General features: G+C 30.8%; 1 protein-coding gene across 40 annotated transcripts in view; it reads right to left on the minus strand.

The window, feature by feature from the left end:
• Rims1 (regulating synaptic membrane exocytosis 1) overlaps window positions 1-16,791 on the minus strand; it is a 446,077-nt gene that overhangs the window by 147,165 nt on the left and 282,121 nt on the right. For all 40 annotated transcript variants that reach the window (XM_076860004.2, XM_076860046.2, XM_076860031.2 and 37 more), the window contains 6 exons: window positions 15,026-15,093; window positions 14,115-14,225; window positions 11,674-11,773; window positions 7,394-7,517; window positions 4,086-4,132; window positions 626-738 (listed from right to left, as the gene is read on the minus strand). In XM_076860004.2, coding sequence (XP_076716119.2) covers window positions 626-738; window positions 4,086-4,132; window positions 7,394-7,517; window positions 11,674-11,773; window positions 14,115-14,225; window positions 15,026-15,093 — 563 coding nt within the window. The remainder of the gene's footprint in view (window positions 1-625; window positions 739-4,085; window positions 4,133-7,393; window positions 7,518-11,673; window positions 11,774-14,114; window positions 14,226-15,025; window positions 15,094-16,791) is intronic.

A 16,791-nucleotide genomic window follows, 5' to 3' on the forward strand; every position in this document is an offset into this window, starting at 1 on the left:
AACAGCAAAAAATCAAATAATTGTAGAATAATTTGAAGCTAGGTTTTCTTTTTAGTTATTTAGTCATATGTCCCATATTCTGAATCAATCTATACAGATGTAGCTCTTCGTAATAGTTAACCATGGTGTCCTAATCCTGGCTTTCCCCATCACATGGAGATACAAGTGAGGGAAATGGCAATTACTTTAGAGTGCCTGCAGTGCTATCATTTCACCAAATGCCTTAGGAATCTATAAAGATTATTTTAAATTTAAGTTTCTCAGGCTCTAGACTCAGAAGGGGTTAAGTACATTAAACATGACTTTCTAAGAAAATTATATATAAATAATTATTTCCTTAGAAACATTAATATGGCATGCCAAAATAATAAATATTTTATTTATGTTTCCATTTATTAAGTAACATTTAAGGATATGGTATATTGTGGACATTCAATAAATATTTCAATATAAATATATGAATTAAAGGAATAGCTGAAGTAATGCTTAAAAATTAACAAAGTGATTATAGTGTCATATGACTACATATTTATTGTAGGTTTCAAGGAAAGCCAGGCATTTTTGTTAAGACACACTCAAAGAGTGACAAATGCTAAGTATCTTTGTATGTACAAAATATACGTACAGAAAGTTGCCCTGGTAAGACTTGTGGGGCATCTTTCAGGGCTCCAGGACTTGTTGGAGAAATAACAGAAATGGAAGGCCTTTCCATCTTTTGAGATTCAAAGGAGCTTGAACCTAAAACGAGGAAAAAAAATTAAGTAACATTTAAGTGTGTTTAAGTCTAAGGAATAATTCTTTTTTTAAAATAAAAAATTTAATGTACCTGTTATTTGTATAAAACAATAATTACCAGCATTAATAACAGAGCCTTCTTTTAAAGGGATAGCTATGGAAAGTCATTTTGTTTTCTTTGGTTAAGCTCCTGTTTTGAAGATATTTTGAATGATTTAGCAAAATGTTGCATTTATTTGTTAAGTTATTGATCTGCTGTATTTCTGCAGGGTACAGTACTGCATTATCTCTTATAAATCCAAATATAGGTACAGGCTCATGCATTAGTAATAAGGAATATGGTGCCTGTTGTGTTCATTATGGTGGCAAATGGATCATTTATTATAAGGTATCTTAGAAAATTAAAATGTATACATATGGAATATAATTTATGAATCACATCTAATTTTATATTACATCATTGTTTTAAAATTTATCTTTGTTACTTTTAATCTTACTATGAATCTCTTTAGCCTCTGTGAATGCACTTTCTCATTAATTCATGCAAATGACTTCCTTTACCTTCAAATTAAGGAGGCTGGTTCTCTTTTCTCATAGTGTGTATCCCTGACAACATGGGTAAGGGTAGGATGCTAACAGAGTGCAATTACCCCACTAGTATCACCTTGAACACACAGCCATTCAAATTTAGCAATTGTTTCATGGAGAAAAACTATTTGTGGATATTGCCTGAGGTATGTCATTGACATACCGTTTTTCCGTACTTACTAATTAACTCTAAATTAAGCCACATGCCATCATCTCCTAGACTCTAAAGGAAACTTATAAGAAACATATCTGTAAAATAATCTTTGTTACTATGTTGCTTTTATCAGATCTCTTTTAAGATAATTTTTATCAAGACTCAGAATAGGAACACTGTTGCTTCTAAAATCAGTTTGTTTCTTATATAAGAATCTGTTAATTTTTTAAATCTTATCCATACCATAATTATGCAACTAGTTACTCCCATTTCCCATCTATATTGGTATATATCTCAAAGCCAAACCTGCAGGTATGATAACATGATGGCATGCCTTTTTATATCCTAGTCTCATTTAATCCTCCCATCCCCTCACCCCCTGCCCATAGCATATTATGAATCAGCATCCTTAAATCAGAGAAATCATTCAGCATTTGTTTTGGGGGGATTGGCTAATTTCACTTAGCATTATTCTCCAGGTCCAGCCACTTACTTGCAAATTCCATTATTTTATTCTTTCTTAATGCTGAATAATATTCCATTTTGTATATATACCACATTTTCTTTATCCATTCATCTACTGAAGGGCATCTGGGTTGGTTTCACAGTTTAGCTATTGTGAATTGTGCTCCTATAAACATTGATATGGCTGTGTCCCTGTAATATACTATTTTTAATTCCTCTGGGTATACACCAAGGAGTGGGATAGCTGGATCAAATGGGGGTTCCATTCCAGGTTTTCCAAGGATTCTCCATACTGCTTTCCAGATTGACTGCACCAATTTGCAGTCCCACTAGCAATGTATGAGTGTGCCTTTTCCCCACATTGTTGCCAAAATTTATTGTTGTTTGTATTCTTAATAGCTGCCATTCTGACTGGAGTGAGATGAAATCTTAGAGTAGTTTTTATCTGCATTTCTCTAATTGCTAGAGATGTTGAACGTTTTTTCATAGATTTGGTGATTGATTGTATATCTTCTTCTGAGAAGTGTCTGTTCAGTTCCTTGGCCCATTTATTTATTGGGTTATTTTTTTTTTTTTTGGTGTTAAGATTTTTGAGTTCTTTATATATTCTAGATATTAGTGCTCTATCTAAGTGTGAATGGAGAAAAGGGGAGGGAGGGGAAGGGAAGGGACATAGAGGTAGGAAAGACGGTGGAATGTGATGGTCATTATTACCCTAAGTACATGTATGAAGGCACGAAGGATGTGACTACTTTGTGTACAACCAGAGATACAAAAATTGTGCTCTATATGTGTAATATGAATTGTAATGCATTCTGTTGTCATATATAATAAATTAAAATTCAAAATAAAAAAAAAAGGATAAAAAAACAAGCCAAGAAACTGAGCATGGTGGTGCATGCCTGTAATCTCAGTGGCTTGGGAGGCTAAGGCACGAGGATCTCAAGTTCAAAGCCAGACTCAGCAACTTAGCAAGGCTGCTAAGCAACTTGGAAAAACCCTGTTTCTAAATGAAATTTTGGGACAGGTCTCACTATGTTGCTTCAATCATGCTAGACTGCCTCAGTTTTCTGAGTCACAGGAATTACAGGCCTACTAGTTCACTGTACCCCCGAGGACTTCAATTTTTACAAAGTGAGGTGGGAAGCTATCCTAAGTTCACTGTGGTTTCTGTGTTGCTAGTAGACTTCAGGGGACAAGGGCAGAAGCAGGGAGACCAGTTGGATACCATATAATTGTCCAGATGAATGATGATGGAGTTTGAAGCTGTGATGGCAGGGAAGGTGGTAGAGAAGAGGGCTTGGTGTGTACTATAAAGGCAGAGCCATCAGGGTTTCCTCATGGACTGGATGTGGGGGGTGAAGAGAGGAAAGCTTGAGGAAGAGTGCTGTTGCTGTCAACTGAGATGGCTTGCTTGCATTTGTGAAAGAATTTCCACTAAGATCCTGGTTTTTCCCTAAATCAAATTATTTTACATTCATATAAGATAATAATAGCACCTGGAGAATTGAGCCCAAGTATTAATTTAATGCCAATCCATGACAAAATAAATGTTTGGGCCATTCTACATTATGAATAAAATTTTAATATTTGTCTCTATTGTACATAATATCATCTTAACTCCTCCTGAATGACTTCAATTTCCACTTAGATAATTTTTTCAGTCCTCTAGCCCCAAAGTGAATTTTCTCTCTGCCCACTGGCTTCCATTATTATACCTGAGGCTATTTTGTTGTAGATACGATTATTTGTTGGTATGTCTATTTATGAGGCTGCTCATAAGACTGAGCTGGTAACCAATCAAACAGAATAATTCGGTATCAGAACAAATTTTTATCTAGAGAAAACAGAACTATTAGAGGTTTAATAATTGAGCTCTGAGAGATTCATGACTGTTTTGATGAGAAGAGGCCTGTAGTAAAGACCTTTATATAGCCACAAAAGAAAAAGCAAAAAAAGGAAAATCTTAAAGGAAACTTCTTTGGGCTTCCAAGATTGGCATGGTGGCCAAATTCTGGTATCAGTGAGGACAACCTTAGTCTGGTAACACCAATTCCTTTATGTTAAATAACTGATGAAAAGGATGTCTTAACTCTTTGATTTAGTTCTAAACTTTATAATAACACAGAAATCTCATACTCACTGGACTCCAGTGGAGGATGGGAACTCTCAGGAATCCGGGGAATGTCACTAAAAGAAAGAGGGTATTGTAAAAATCCGATTAGGTGAACTACTCTGGCTGAGGCAATCACAGCCCATTTTATTTCTATGATGCAGAAAAAAATCCTTTTGCATCTTTAGAAATGTAGAAATGGAGGGGACTTACTATTTAGATAACTACTGATGTACATGGATGTCAAATGCCACACACACACAAAAAAAACTCCAATAAAATAAGTTTTAAGATATTTAACAGTAAAACACTTTAACATGACAACAATCAGATTAATATTGTGGATAAAATCACCACAATATTTTTACTACCAAAACAGCAGGTTTTGGAAATAAAAAATGTTAAATATTCTACTTCCATCATAGAAAATCAAAATGACACAAATTTTTCAAATCAGTAGTATGCTTTACGAACACATCTGAAAGAGTTTACTGAATGAAAGGGATGGGAATATCTCTTAATAAAATCAAATGATATGGTGAATATCATGGGCAAAGTTAATAAAATGAAAAGGATGAATTGCTTTGGAAATTAAAGATGGCTCAAGCTTGCAACAGAAAAGCCAAAAAATTATATATATATGTGAATATCTAATGCATATGCACATATATAATATTCATGGAGATTCCTATCTCCAAACTGAAGTTAGCTAAATGTATGACTATTTGCTGTATGACTAGAAAATGACTGTAAGAACACCCATTCCTGTCACACTCACAAATTACTCTGAAGAAATATATAAGATAGGCTTAGCTTAAGCCATTATCTACTGTGACCTTAAGAACCCTGGACCACCTTGTTTGCTATTATACTGTATAATACTACTTTACCTCTCCTTTTACAAAGATATTTTAATATTAATTTAAGAAGATTAACACTACAGGAAGTATTAACATGACATATTAAAATAGACTGGAGTTAGCTAGTATCAACAGAATTAACAGCATAATATTTAAGAATTTCTAATTACTTACCTTGTGACCTAATTTGTGCTTTGATTTTCCTTACATTTTTAGGGGGCAAGGAAAATAAAAACAGTTTTCACTGTTTGATTGTTTTCCTGCCCTCTTATTTTCATATTTTTATAAGTAATGTGCATAATCTACAACTTTTACAAATTTTCTTTTGAAATTTTACAAATTATACTCTGTGCTGTGTGTCTTGGGAAATTTATTTCTTTTGTATAGTTTTGTATAAGTTTAAATAAAATAAATTATGTATATGAATTTGTAACTAAGAGACTAATTTAAAATACCTAAAATACAAGAAACCAACTATTTATCCTGTTCATTCAAAATTAATTTAAGCACATAAAGGTAAATTATAAAAAATTCACAAACAATAATTTTTAAATAGTATGATTTCTTTGAAAAGCAGCCTCATAGCCAATTACAAAATTAGAATTTTAAACCCTAAAGCAAGGTATAGACTTTGAATTTTATTCATCATTGAAAGAAGGACGGGGAAGAAATTATTAAAAAGTTAAAGTGATTTTGAATCAAAATTTATTTAATGCTAAATACTTTAGTAACATTTTCACACATAAATTTTCCCATGATGTTTATACAGGTCTTCTTAATCAGTTCTACTCTCAAGTTATGTGGTAAAGGAGTTTAAATATCAGTTATAAGCATCAAAGTTTAAGGGTATTATATTTGGTGGACTCCCAAATGGTCAATACCTCAAGATGGCTAATGTCTCATAAACTGTGCCAATCATTCCTGAAATCATTATGTAAATAAATTATGAATAAATATTTGCATTTTGAATTTAATTATAGTTGCTGAACAGAACTACATTAAACCCCATGGTTAAAATATCTCTAGAATTATTCTAATAATACAATCACTGGAAAGTTGATGCCAGCTTTGATTCTTTTTCAAACATAATCTTTGTATTCTATATTTTTTTTGATTTCCATAATCCATAATAGTTTAGAGTTTGGCTATGTAGATGATCATTGCTTTAAGTAGATTTCATAGAAAAATAAAAATGTTATTCCAGTCTACTTTAATTGTCTGTTGGTTTCTTAAATCACCATGATCAATGGTATTTTTGCTTATTACTTTTAAACCACTATATGCATGTATGTATATATATTTGAAAGTATTTGAAAATGTGTGCAGAGCTTGATTTTAAATTTTATTTTTATATAACTTCTGATTCATTTTCCAATTTACTTACCTCTTTTCCAGTCTCATATTTACCTCAGCAATAGAACATATGTCATGTAAAACTATCATAAATCATAGAGTTATTTTAAACATCTACACGGAACTGTACTTTGGCAAAGGTCTTCAGTGTCTACTAATGACTTAAAACTGGTTATAAGTTTACCTTTATTTTAGAGTTTTATATATATTGATGTTTTTTGGTATATGATTATACATTTTCATTCCTTTGAAATTAGGATTATTATATTTTCTTGTATGTTTTGCATTGACATATATTCATGAGGACAACAAAAATTAAGGTTAGCAGTCTTCCAACATAAAAAGTCTCAATTAATGGCTCTATAATATCTTGGAGAATAGGAAAAAAAGAATTATTTCCAAGAATACATTCAAACATTAAGCCAAGTATGATGAGATGGTACAAAATGCCTCCTAAAAATTATAGACTTGCAAAATGAATATTTATTCTGGACTTTGCAGTTTTGCTAGAAAAAGTTAACAATAGGGGAAATATATAGATACAGAAAGTATTCTATTGGTTATAGATAATTAAATTATGTTTAAAATTAAGGTTTCAAAAATGATACCAATTACTATGATTAATTATAATAGTCAAATATCAAAATATTTCCTTGATTTTAATTGGGAACTACCCAATTGGTAAAGATATAGAAAAAAATATTTTGTTCTTTGTAGAATAGCAAAAATCTCATGAAGACATATAAAATCATTGATATTTTAAATATCACAAGATGAGTTTGCCACTAATTCCTTTTAAAGAAAATACTACTCCTTAAATTATAATTTCTGAAAATAAGTTCTGCTACTAAAAAAAATCACTTTTTATTTCAATTTTGAAAAATACATATTGATACTTTTTGATATTACAATTGTTAGATTATGGAGCTTCTAAAATGTAGTAAAAATATTCAGTAGTCCAGTTTTTAAAAATTGAGAAATTTTAAAAATCTAAAATGTATGCCCATAATTGATGAAAAAACTATCCATGTTAACATGTACTGTATGAATGTATAAACTTCTTTTTAAAACCCTACTAATACATGTAATTTACTAAACTTAAGAAGCAAGTTTTTTTAGCCTTACCCAATAGGCCTTGAAACAATAATTTCAACTTGAGGTTCTGATTTTGATTCTAAAATAATGTTGTAAACTTCTTCATTTGTAGCTCCCGGCAGGGGTTTACCATTCCATTCTAGAACTTCATCCCCTTGAATTTAAAAAAAAGGGTATTTTTTTACCTTATATATTCTGTTTTATTTTTCTTATCTTTTCTCTTTTTTTTTAACAAAGAAATGCAAAACATATACAAATAATTTAATTTCCTAGGCTCTGCTCTTAAAAGTAAATTGATTGCCATATAATGTGAATGAAAGGTTTTTTTGAACACCTTTATTGTTTTCATGTTTTCCTTTTTTTCTCCCAAAATCTTACTGGTCATTGAAAACAGTACAATATAAAACTGCCTTTATCTTTTGAGATATACCAGAAATAATATAAAAATAATCTCATGCTATGGGATGGAATTAGCACAGCCTATTTTGGAAACATTAGAAAATAATAATTAGCAGCATGCCCTCCATATAATAAATGTAAGCAACTCTATGTATGATTCTTATTAAACTGCATAAATCTTCTTTTATTTTGGTAAAAATATCGATTAACATTTGTTAGCATGAATTTTTCAGTTATAAATCACACTTCATTGTCTTCACCAGATGCACAACAGAATAAAAATGCATGAAAGGATTTGAATTCACACCCACAGGGTAACACAGGTAGCTATGGCAAAGTTACGAAGCAAGCAGATGTAAAACTTGCATGACAGTTAACCCACTTCCAGATGCTCAAAACATGTACGTTATATACATGATATATAGTGAATGTCAAAGTACAAATATAAAAATATTTTTAAAAATCAAAAATACATAGTACTACTTAGTTTGTTAAATAGTTAGTCTGTTAAATAAATTTCTTCATTAAGAAATATAGTACGATGCTGCATTAAAAAATGGAGGTTAATGACTAATAGTTATTACTTTGAGTAGAGTTTTCACCATAAATCATTTGGAAACAAAGATTTATTCTCATAAATATTTAGCATATTTTTAGTTCCCAGATAGTTCTAGACCCCTTCAATTGACAACAGAAGGCTCAGTTGAAAGAAGACTAAATAGACAGTAAAATGACCAAGCAGTGAGGATAATGGGCCCCATTCAACCACACCAAAATGAGTTTTTCTGCTATCAGGCCCCCTCCAGCATGGCAGGAGTTCTATCTTTTCTTGCTTTTCTATCTTTTCTTACTCTTCCCTTTCTGCTCTGTTTACTTTTTCCTTCCATGATAGTCCATAAATTTTATTCTTCAAAATTAGTGAGATAAGAACCCAGAGGAAATTGGCGAAGAGGGGAGTCTAGTCTCATCTCAAAACTCTGGATTCACAGCTGAACTACCACAGCCCTTGGTGGCATGTGGAGGCATCTGAATGTTTGGATGCTTATTTTGTTGTTCTCAGTATCTAGAACATATTAGGGGCTAAGTAACCATGTGCTGAACTAAGGAATCAATATTGTTACCAATTTTAAAACTTGGACTAAACATGAAATCTTTTAGTTTTGGTTAGGTCATTTTTTTACAACAATAAAAACATATTTTACTAGGACTATTTTTAAAGTAACTATTTTTTTTTCTTTCAGGTGTTTTGTTTACTTGAAAGTAGAAAGTAAATGTTGAAAAAGCACATCATGTGCTGCTTTGATCTGGTAAACAGTATTCTTATTGACAATATTTAAATAATTTCTAATAATTCTCTCTAAGCAGTTACCTGGAAAAAAGTTTTTCAAATAGTCAACGAATCTACTTCATTATTTAAAAAAAAATTTTAAAAAGGAAAAAAAAATTACGGATTATACCATATCAGGAGTTTTATCAAATTTTTTTGACCAAGGAAAGAAAATTTATATCATGACTCAGTACACATATATAAAAATAATATGTATACATTTATGCATATGTATATACACATACATTTACATGCTAGAAAGTAGTTTACAAAACAATACTTACCCTGATAGTTCCTATTATGTTTTAAATTTTTAAAAATATTGTGTATTTCATTTTTTTAAAAAATAACGAATATAAACAATTAGATTAATTATGCTATCCAATAATGAGTTGCAATCAATATTTTACAAAAGTACTGTATTATAAAATCCTCCTGTTTATAGAAAGCAACATGGAAGCACAGCTTTTAATATCAAATTAAATTAATACATGTGATTATTTTTTATTTATAAATAACAACTCCTAAACCAGAAAGTGGCTTTTTTACCATTACTTATATATGAATAATCTTTTCAGGCAGAGATATAGACAGTGAGGGTACAAACAGAATATTGACCCTTTCTCTGTCTTTGTATTTGGTGGTAGAGAAATAATATGTAAGCAAGTAACTTTAATAAAATTTGTCTTATGCAAGGATAGCAGTTCATTCAAGAAACAGAGATAGAGACAGGTGGCACCAGAGAATTAATGATTAAGTTTTTGTTTCAAGTGAGTATCAGGACTCTCTTCAATTATGACAACTTGAGATGAGTTTTGAAGAATGCAAAAGACTTCATCAGCAGAGCAAAAGAGCAATCAGGTAGATAAGAGGCACTGATCACATCTTATATATAGGTAATAACAGCTTGCCAGGAAGACTGACATAACTGGGAGTGGAAAGTGTTAGCAGGAGATAGTCACCAAGCTTTGACTTGAACAAAGAATGACCAAGAGACATGAAGAATCTTAATAAGCAGTGCCTCTATGTTTTAGATGGTTAGGCCAAATAGCAATGAAGTGCATGAATGAACTTAAAGGAGAGCAGGGCTGCAGAAAGTTCTGGCAAGATTATAGCAAGATTCCAGAAGTGAAATGAATGGAAAAAAAATAGTGTTTTAGTTTTTTATAGGCCAACAATTTTATATGCAAACAAAAGAAAAATCAATCCTATATTAAAATGTAAGTTAGACTATTTGATCAAGTCTATTAAAAAAGCTTTAGTTGCTTCAAATACATAAACTGCTGTAAGTAAAATGTACACTGATGTGTTTTATAGTTATCTTAATTGAGCTTTTAACTTCTCAGCCCATGGGTGTTAAATAAATGAAATGAATCACTAAGAGGTATATTATACAGAACAACTCCTGAATTGGCTTCTTCCAAGTAATCATCTACTCAAACACAAGTACAAAATCAAAAGATATTATGTTTATAATCTGATCTACAAATTCAGTTTTCTGTAGTTAAGTTATGTTATATTATCCACCACAGATTTTTATACTTTTTTTGGAGTATATTTTGAGTTTTACACAACAATTCAGTTTACTAAGATAGTCATCCCTAATTGACTTACTTTCTTATTGAATCAATGACTAGTCTTTGATTAGAAACAATGGTACACTGTACTGCTACACATCTTCAAAGTCATATAGTAAATGGAAAAGAACTCAATTTGGATTTTCTCCTTATATAATACCTAATATAGAAGGTCCCTATCAAAGAAAAAACAAAACATGAAATGATTTTGAACCGATTTCTGTAATCATATCAAGAAGTCTTTAAGACTCCTAGAATATTTTACTGAAGTTATCAAGATAGAAAATGCAGGCTGGAAATGTTCTCTATGTATTATAGGTTGTTAATAATCAACTCTGAACTGAAGTCAAAGAAGTAGGTTAATGTGATTTTAACTAAAATGAACATAAAATAATTTACCAAAAACATATTTTAAAAAGTGTTGCTACTGGATATATAGCACATTTGAATATATTATATGATTTTATTGTGCCATGTTAAAGTTACAGAGCAATACATATTTCTGAATACTAAATAGTGATTCTTTTGCATGAGTACAATATGTCTCATTTTAATTAAGAATATTTTATTATGTAATATGCATCATAAATGTGACTATGTCTATGTCTTATGAAAAACACTGTTCCTAAATAATTGTTTGGGGATTCTATGAAAAGTTTTAGTAATTACTGTAAATAATGAGGTGAAATTTGTTTTAAAAAGCTAACCTGTTTTAGACATGAAGTCTGGTAACAATACTATAAAGTCATCTACAAAAATAATCCTTCAGCATTTTGCATCTCTGTGTTTTACATAAATAAAAATATTCCTACTCAATCTCTACAGATTGCTACTTATGTATAGTTCCTTATGGAAATCACATTCGTGTCTCTATTAGGAAAAAAAGCTTTATTTATGCATTAAAATTAATTAGTGGTGTAAACGTAATATGTAAATAAATCATCCCAAATTGAAATCTACCAATCCATGCATTGATAGCATGTTTGAATGTAAAAAAGAAGCTTTACCTGCTCTCAGGTGTCCAACTACATCTGCCAGGCTACCCTTCTTTACTTTGGTGATGAAAGCACCAAGACGTCCTAAGTCAGTCATTTTTCCTCCAACAACCTGGATGATTACAAAGTTATAAGTTCTTAAGATTCATATGAAATACAACTTTATTAGTTTGAGAAAGTATTTTATAATGTTTTACAATTAAGTGTGAGAACATTAGTGAAGTACAATATCTTTTTAATTAAAGAAACTAATATTGAAAAGAAGATATTTCATTATATTTGTGATGACCATGTATTCTAAGGAAATTTGTTTACTGATTTCTTACACTAACCTAACAATAACAAGACACCAAAAATAATGTATGCATTTGGAAGACAGGTGCCACATCTCTCTGACTTATATCAAACAGGTGCCACATCTCTCTGACTTATTTAACATTGTTTAGGATTTTTAAAAATCTTCTAAATACATTCTTACCACTTGAATCATTATTTCTATGTGAAGATAATACCCCATTGTCAAATCAGATTTCAGTCTTCTTTGTGTATCTGTAGTTTAATATAGTAGGCCTACAACCATAAAGACTAGGAATTCATACCAATATCAGGCTACATTTTGGAAGTAATTTACCACTGTGCTAAGTGTACAGTCTAAATGCATTTGACCACTTGCTGACCTTCTCATCTGAAACAGATATTTGAGGTTACCTGACCTTCAAAGTCTGAGCTATATCACTATTGAATACTTTAATGTGGCTTTTCTGCTACATCTAAAATATATGTGAGAAACTCTAGGTTTAATTTTTCCCAACACAGGGGCCTCAAATACACAATTAAAAGTGCATTGACTTTTTTTTTTTTGACTAGCAAATTTACTAGATATTTGTCATTCAAGTTTTCATCTGCATTGTGACAAATACACCTTGAGGATCACTTTTCTAATACTTTTACTATGAAGTGGTACTACCTCAGCCCTATTTAAGTAGTATTTTTACTTAATGTCAAATCCTTATCCAACTAATGGAAACTTGTATATAAAAGGGTTGCTTGAAAATAAGAACACAATTAGTTGTGTTAATAACCCACCATTTACACTTGATGCATCTGTGCCTGCTAAAACAGCCTTCTCATTTTTCTGCTTGTTTGTTCAGTCTAAATTGAAATTAGATTTTGAAAATAAAAAAGTAGGTGAGTATTACCAAAGATTGAAGTTGATCCACAGTTCTTATGAACACACCCATTAATAGAGGTAATAGAGGTGATCAGAATTGTTTTACAGCAAGAGAAATTAATGCTAATAATATCATTTGAGTACATGAACTTTCTTTCTTGTTTTTCAGGGTTGGGGGATCATGCATGCCAGGCAAATGCTATATTACTGAGCTCACTGCCAGTTGTATTAATGTACAACCTCTTGACAAATAATAGTTTTAAAGTTACATTTTTGAATATTTATTTCTTTAAGTAACTGAAAGCAAAACCATATAATGCATATACATAAGCACACATATAATACAAGATACCTATGCAAATGTGCATAGACTTTTCTAGAAAACAATAATCTTTTGTAATCTATCAGATTCTTATATCTGTTAGAGGACATTTTAATTAATTAATTAATTAATTTACTTTTTTACATGAGCTCTCTTATTATGATTATTATTTTTTGCCTTACAATTCTTAATACACCTTTATACCACAATTTATCATATTTCTGAATACAAGATATGTTGACACCATATTGACATCTTCATACATGTATTTTGTATAACCATGAGGGTCTCCTTCCACCATCCATGCATGGATAGAGGACATTTTTAAAAGATATATTTTCTTCTTTTAGTTTATCATAAATATTACTATTATTAGAAAATAATTTCCTTGTTGAAGTTTTATATTGCTGCTTAACATATAATAATGGTCCACATTTTATCTAAGTTTATTGCCTTCCATTAAAATCTTTTTAATGTAACATTTATCCTTAATAACCAGAGACAAATAGTTTTCCTATGCTCCATTGTATTTTTAATACATTTGTATTATATTATCAAAAATGATTGAAAACTACTAACCTAGGAAAACTATTACACATAAGACAAGCTATATTCATTAGAGAGATTTCATTTTGAAGAACAGAAGAATATATTTAAAGATTATTGCTGGGCATAGTGATGCTTGCCTGTAATCCCAGCTACTTGGGAGGCTGAGGCAAGGGAATCACAAGTTTGAGGCTAGCCTCAGCAACTTAGCAAGACCCTGAGCAACTTAGTGAGACCTTGTCTCAAAATAAAAATTAAAAGGATTGAGGATATAGCACATTAGTGAGGCAAAACTAAGTCCAATTCTCAACATACACACACACAAAAAGAAAAAAATCATTGTCAGAAATTTTGCTGATTGCAGTCTGTACTGTAATTCTCCCTTTAAGAAATATTCTAAACCAGCATACTTACTTTTAGACCCAGTAATGCACCCGATTCTTTGGGCATGGTTGTTCTTTTGTTAAGAATAACACGTCCAATTAATCGGTCCCCCTCTTTGGATGGCTGCCACGTTACAGGATGCTGTTAAATGCAAAATTTAAAAAGTAAACAACTTTTTTTTTTTCTATAGACACATGTTACCATGATGTGATTTCCTCAGTTAAAAAATACCCTAGAGGAAATTCTTTATTCTTATGGACTTCATCCTTGGCTTACAATATTTTTCATTTAGACATACTTTTTATTTACAAAAGACATTTATACTCAATGATTCTGAAAGTACTTAGCAACTAAATATATCTCTTAATTGAAATTTAAAAGCAATTAATTTATTTTAAAATATGTCTGCTTAAATTAAGAACATTGGTTTTTGTTATTAATGCTGATACTATCCTTAATCAAATACAGTGTCCATTCTTAAATCATTACAATGGTTCATCTTATAAATTTAACTTCACAATGGTGCAAAAGTGTTACATGTTTGGTAGAAACTATACTTTGAATTTTTATTTTTTATTTTTTTAGGATTAGTGATATAATATTGTCCTCTGTTGAGATGATAAGCAAGAGCAGTGAGCTTAGCTCTCAGGCAGCCATAGGATCACAAGGGTAAACAACTAATACTCTATAGTGTACTGTTGCTAAAGGAAGATGTACAGTGGTAGTCATGATTTAATAATTTTTTTACTTAATTTACAATTTGCTATAATTATTCAGTGTCAACTAATTTTTTCTTCAAAACTGCAATGCCAAATGAAATTAACATTTGCTATCATAGAACATATAATGGTGCAGGACTCATTTTCACCAGTATATATGAGACCATGGACAAAGTATAAATAGTCCTTGAATTGCAAACACTCAATTACTAGAAAACTTACCGAACTAATAGGTGATGTTTCCCGGCTGTGCCACGTGGCAGGATCCAACCAGTAATAATCCAAGTCACCTGCACAGCAGGTAAAAAATAAAAGTGTGATAGTGTTAAAGTGGAGAATGATAAGTATTACCTCTTCAATCTATAAAGTGTTAAGAATATTGTAATCTTGAGTTTACACATCCCAGAATGATACATGTGTTGTGAAAAGTTGGAACTTGAGTCACTGGAATAAATATGTTCTACAAACATACTTCCTGAAATAGAAGGGCTACTCCTACCCCCCACCCCCACTGCCCCCAAATAAGCCTAGTAACACTGACACATAAACATACAGGGAAGAACAGGGTTAATGTGCTTTTCCAACACTCAAAACTTTCCATTCCAAGTCATATCCTGCCATCTACTGGTGATGCCTAAAATTATATTTATTGAACTGAAAGTATTAAAATTTGTCTCCCTTTCTACACTTCTAAACTATAACATATTTTCAAAAAATAATTCTCTTATCCCTACCTTTCCTCATATACTGAAAAATATGACATATGCTTATCAGTTATTATTAAATGTCAAGAAAAACGGTAAAAGAATGCAAATGACACAGTACCCACCAATTTTAATAAAACCACAAAGTAAGAATTTGAGAGAAAAATTCAGAGGCCATGTTTTCAATATTTGAATGAAACAAAAGGCAATAAAAAATTGGGCCACCTATATGAGAACATGTATTAGGAAATCAGGGGAATAAATGAACTTTTATATTTTAAGTATCAGATTAATTCAATAAAAGTTTTCTTTCCATGGATCTCCAAAGAAACGAGTAAGTCAGCTGACACTGAGATACAAAGCTAGCTAACTTGGGGAAATATGACTTAACAAGACTGTACAGGCCATAAGTAAATAATTTTTCATAGATGATAGGCAATGAAAGGTACAGCATGCAAAAGGAAATACATTTTTTAGATGTATAAAATCTACAGGCAAAAAAAATCCATACTCTTCAGTTTATTAGTAGTTGCTTTTCTTTTCCTTTTATAAATCTTAGAAAGGCTGAAAGTAAATGTTATATATACTAAATACTAAAATATTACACAAATATTCATGTGAATAATAGTAGTATACTCTATGCAGGGGTTAGCATTTGAAATTGCACTAAAAATTATTCTATTAAAAATTATTTCATATGGAATCTGTATCTTTCTCAAATTCACATCCTTAATATGCATACATGGCTTAATATCAGAGAGAACTTCCACTGGGCCAATTCAGTTAATGGAATGTAAGGAAGATGAAAAAGGAAGATTTTTCTTCTTGGTATTTATTTGCTGCTCGTAAAACTTTATGCAATTATTCTTAAAGTAGTTTTTTTGTTAGTTCATCTTGAAAAAACTACAGTGTTAAAATTGAAATTCTATGAATACAAATATTACTGTTCAAAAAGTAATTATTGCAATTTCTACAAGTTTCTCCCTAAAATTTCACATACTTAGTAAAAAGGCCTGATGATATCTTAAATGCTGATTCATTTCTAAACAGTGATAAAGTAACTGAACCATTGAGATGTTGGTGGGAAGGTGATTCAATTTCCCTGAAGAAAAAAAAATATTAATGAAATTGAAAGGTGCTTTAAGAAGTCTTTGAAGCTAAAATAATAACAAAAATCACCCTATTTTTTTAAAGCAAACAATAGTTTCATCATATCCCTCAATAATTTTTCTTATGTTTTAAAAACTACACTTCTTGGGATCTTTCTCTGGCTCATGCCTCCAT

The sequence above is a fragment of the Callospermophilus lateralis genome, chromosome 6 (genome assembly GCF_048772815.1).
Source record: "Callospermophilus lateralis isolate mCalLat2 chromosome 6, mCalLat2.hap1, whole genome shotgun sequence".
Classification (NCBI taxonomy): Eukaryota; Metazoa; Chordata; class Mammalia; order Rodentia; family Sciuridae; genus Callospermophilus; species Callospermophilus lateralis.